The sequence below is a fragment of the Amphimedon queenslandica genome, unplaced genomic scaffold (genome assembly GCF_000090795.2).
Source record: "Amphimedon queenslandica unplaced genomic scaffold, v1.1 AMPQUscaffold_8534_Cont19522, whole genome shotgun sequence".
NCBI classification, from domain to species: domain Eukaryota; kingdom Metazoa; phylum Porifera; class Demospongiae; order Haplosclerida; family Niphatidae; genus Amphimedon; species Amphimedon queenslandica.
Genome location: NW_003551189.1, coordinates 1 through 2,612, shown reverse-complemented (window position 1 = coordinate 2,612; position 2,612 = coordinate 1). Strand labels below are relative to the sequence as shown.

Sequence of the window (2,612 nt, the reverse complement as noted above, 5' to 3'; positions counted from 1 at the left end):
TTATTCTTTATAACAATAGAGTCGACTGATATAATCCCTGATAATGGTAACACTGAAGAAATAAGTGATGGCGAACAGTTTGATGGAGAAACACAAATTAACAATGACAATGGTAAGTTGCATCATTGATTTCATATTGCATGTACTTATCTTTCAATAGATTTTAAAGGTGATGAAACTGATACTGAGCCTACAAAGCAAGGTAATGACTAATGAATTTCTCATGAATGATTTCAAAATAACTTATAGATGTTGATCTGAAAGCAGAAGCAACTCAGGCTGATGGAGACAAAGAAGGTATGATTCACTTTAATTTATATGCTCCATAACATAAGGATGATACTATTAAGTGTCTTAAATTTTTATTTTTAGTTGCAGAGCAATGCCTTCAGCTAAAAATAGGGCAAGGAAAGAAGCTTGCCATCACTCTCTCCCCTGACAGTGGGAGTGGTGTGGTGTACACTCGTTGGGGAAGGACACATTGCCGCAGGGGAGCAGAACTAGTCTATGCTGGATACGCTGGAGGCAGTTTCTATAATGAACGTGGAGGAGGAGCTAACCTCTTGTGTATGCCAACCACTGGTGTGGGACATCTCAGCACTCAAAACCCTGGACACCTTTCGCTCATTTATGGATCAGAGTATCAATCGTACAACAAGATCTGGCATAATCATGATTACAACGTTCCTTGTGCCGTGTGTTATGTTCCTGACAAATCCACTAAACTGCAGTTGCCTGGTAGGATCACCTGTCCAGACTCATGGACCCAGGAATACAGAGGTTACATCATGGCAGAATATAAAAACCATCAGAGAAATGCAGTCTTTGAATGCGTCGATGAAGCTCCAGAGAAGATTCCTCACACCAAACGCAATACAGATGGTGCACTGCTGTACTTTGTGACACCAGTTTGCAACAGGGGAATCCCTTGTGGTCCTTATCATCCCAATATTGCTATAACCTGCTCAGTTTGTACTCGCTAAAAGAAGCATCATCATCATGATCTTCAAATGATTTTTGGATATGGAACATTATAATTAATTATTATCATAAACTTGATAGGCCTGTAGATATAATAGTTTTAGTATCAGCGATTATTTTGTAGCTGTTTTTTATAGAAAATTGTTTTTAGTTTATTTCAAATGCACTTAATTAGACTCTGAACAATTAAAAGCAATGATATGTTTAAATGATTGCATTGTCCCTCAAAAGATCAACCAAAACATTTAGTATCATAAACATACATGGAAAAACTTTTCTAAATTACATCATATCTATAGCTCTTAAAGCATCATACAGCTTGCAATTAATCAAAATTGCAATTAGTCAAAAGGCTGCTCTGGTCTAATATTTTGGTTGTGATGAGTGTTTCACTATAATATAATGCAGCACTACATAAAAAACAAAAATGAATCATTAATTCTGTGATTTATTTTTTACCTTCTGATACCACCTTTTCTTCCTTCTTAGCGGCCTCAGAGGTCTAACTGTTCTCTCAAAAGTGATATCAGCAGTTTGACTCAGTTAACGTTGTTCTACATATAATTAGCAATAGTTGATTATACTTTAAGGCTTACCACTCTTTCCTAGTAAGTAATCTGTCTCTTCATCTTGCTTTTTGATGAAATTTGCCATTTGCTACACAAAATGAATCGAGATTATATAAGGATTCATAAATGCACATATTACGTTTATTTAGTGAATGAGTAATGTCATTACCTGTTTCATTATATTAGTGTCACTAGGCTTGCTTGACCTACATGCAACGAGTTCCATGAAGATATCATTACTTTTAAGGATATACTTACATTTAAATATAAAGATGAGAATTAAGCAACAAGCTTGGGCGAGGCTCAGAAGTCAGAACAAACAAGTGTTGATTATGAATAATCACTGCAATTTGATTCGTTGACCATGAATACAAATATATAGTGAATGAGAACTTTAACAATCAAAAATATGTTTCACATAACAAAATTAATCAGATAGAATCTTTATGCAATAAAATCATAAAATAGTGGTACTTTTTATAACAGTTAAACTACACAAGATGTCTAGGTGAATGTAGCTCTCTGTTAACATCAGTCAATGGAGGACTCATGAATGATCCCCACTCTCCATTAGGATTGTGCATACATGGCTGAGACTTGATGCTATACTGATACCTGTGAATCACATTTTGCTCATCTTCGGGAAAAATGACCACCAACACTTGCCTGTAGTTATATTGATAATAATATCAATAACTTTATAGTTGATAATCTAACCTATGCTGAGGTGGTATGTAGTCATCTATCTGAAGACCATTTCTTGATAGTTTGAGATTGATTGTGCCAGTAAAGTCTATGGATATTCTGTAGTGGTAGAACTTGTCATGATTCTCAATCACAACAAACCAAAGGGAGCGAGAAATATGAACATCGTACAACTTTAAGTGATGATTAAACTAAGCAACGAAAGATAAAATTGAATAGAATACTACTGTATGAGTACAAAAAATAACTTACACTTCTGAGTGTCCCTTCCTTCCTAGCCAACAGGAACAGTGATTCAGACAGATACCCTGGTTTAGTGGGTGCCCGTTCAACCCATTCAATCACTTAGCAGAAAAC

At 35.5% G+C, this 2,612-nt stretch overlaps 1 protein-coding gene across 1 annotated transcript; it reads left to right on the top strand.

The window, feature by feature from the left end:
- Positions 1-13: 13 nt before the first annotated feature.
- On the top strand, positions 14-1,152 carry LOC100640856 (short-chain collagen C4-like). Its single transcript, XM_020007043.1, has 4 exons — positions 14-112; positions 161-202; positions 250-297; positions 373-1,152. The coding sequence occupies exon 4, from the start codon at positions 570-572 to the stop codon at positions 981-983; it is 414 nt and encodes a 137-aa protein (XP_019862602.1). The 5' UTR covers positions 14-112; positions 161-202; positions 250-297; positions 373-569; the 3' UTR covers positions 984-1,152.
- Positions 1,153-2,612: the final 1,460 nt, after the last annotated feature.

Excerpts from the sequence above, each read along its gene's own strand:
- LOC100640856 (XM_020007043.1), top strand. The coding sequence starts at position 570 with ATGCCAACCACTGGTGTGGGACATCTCAGCACTCAAAACCCTGGACAC.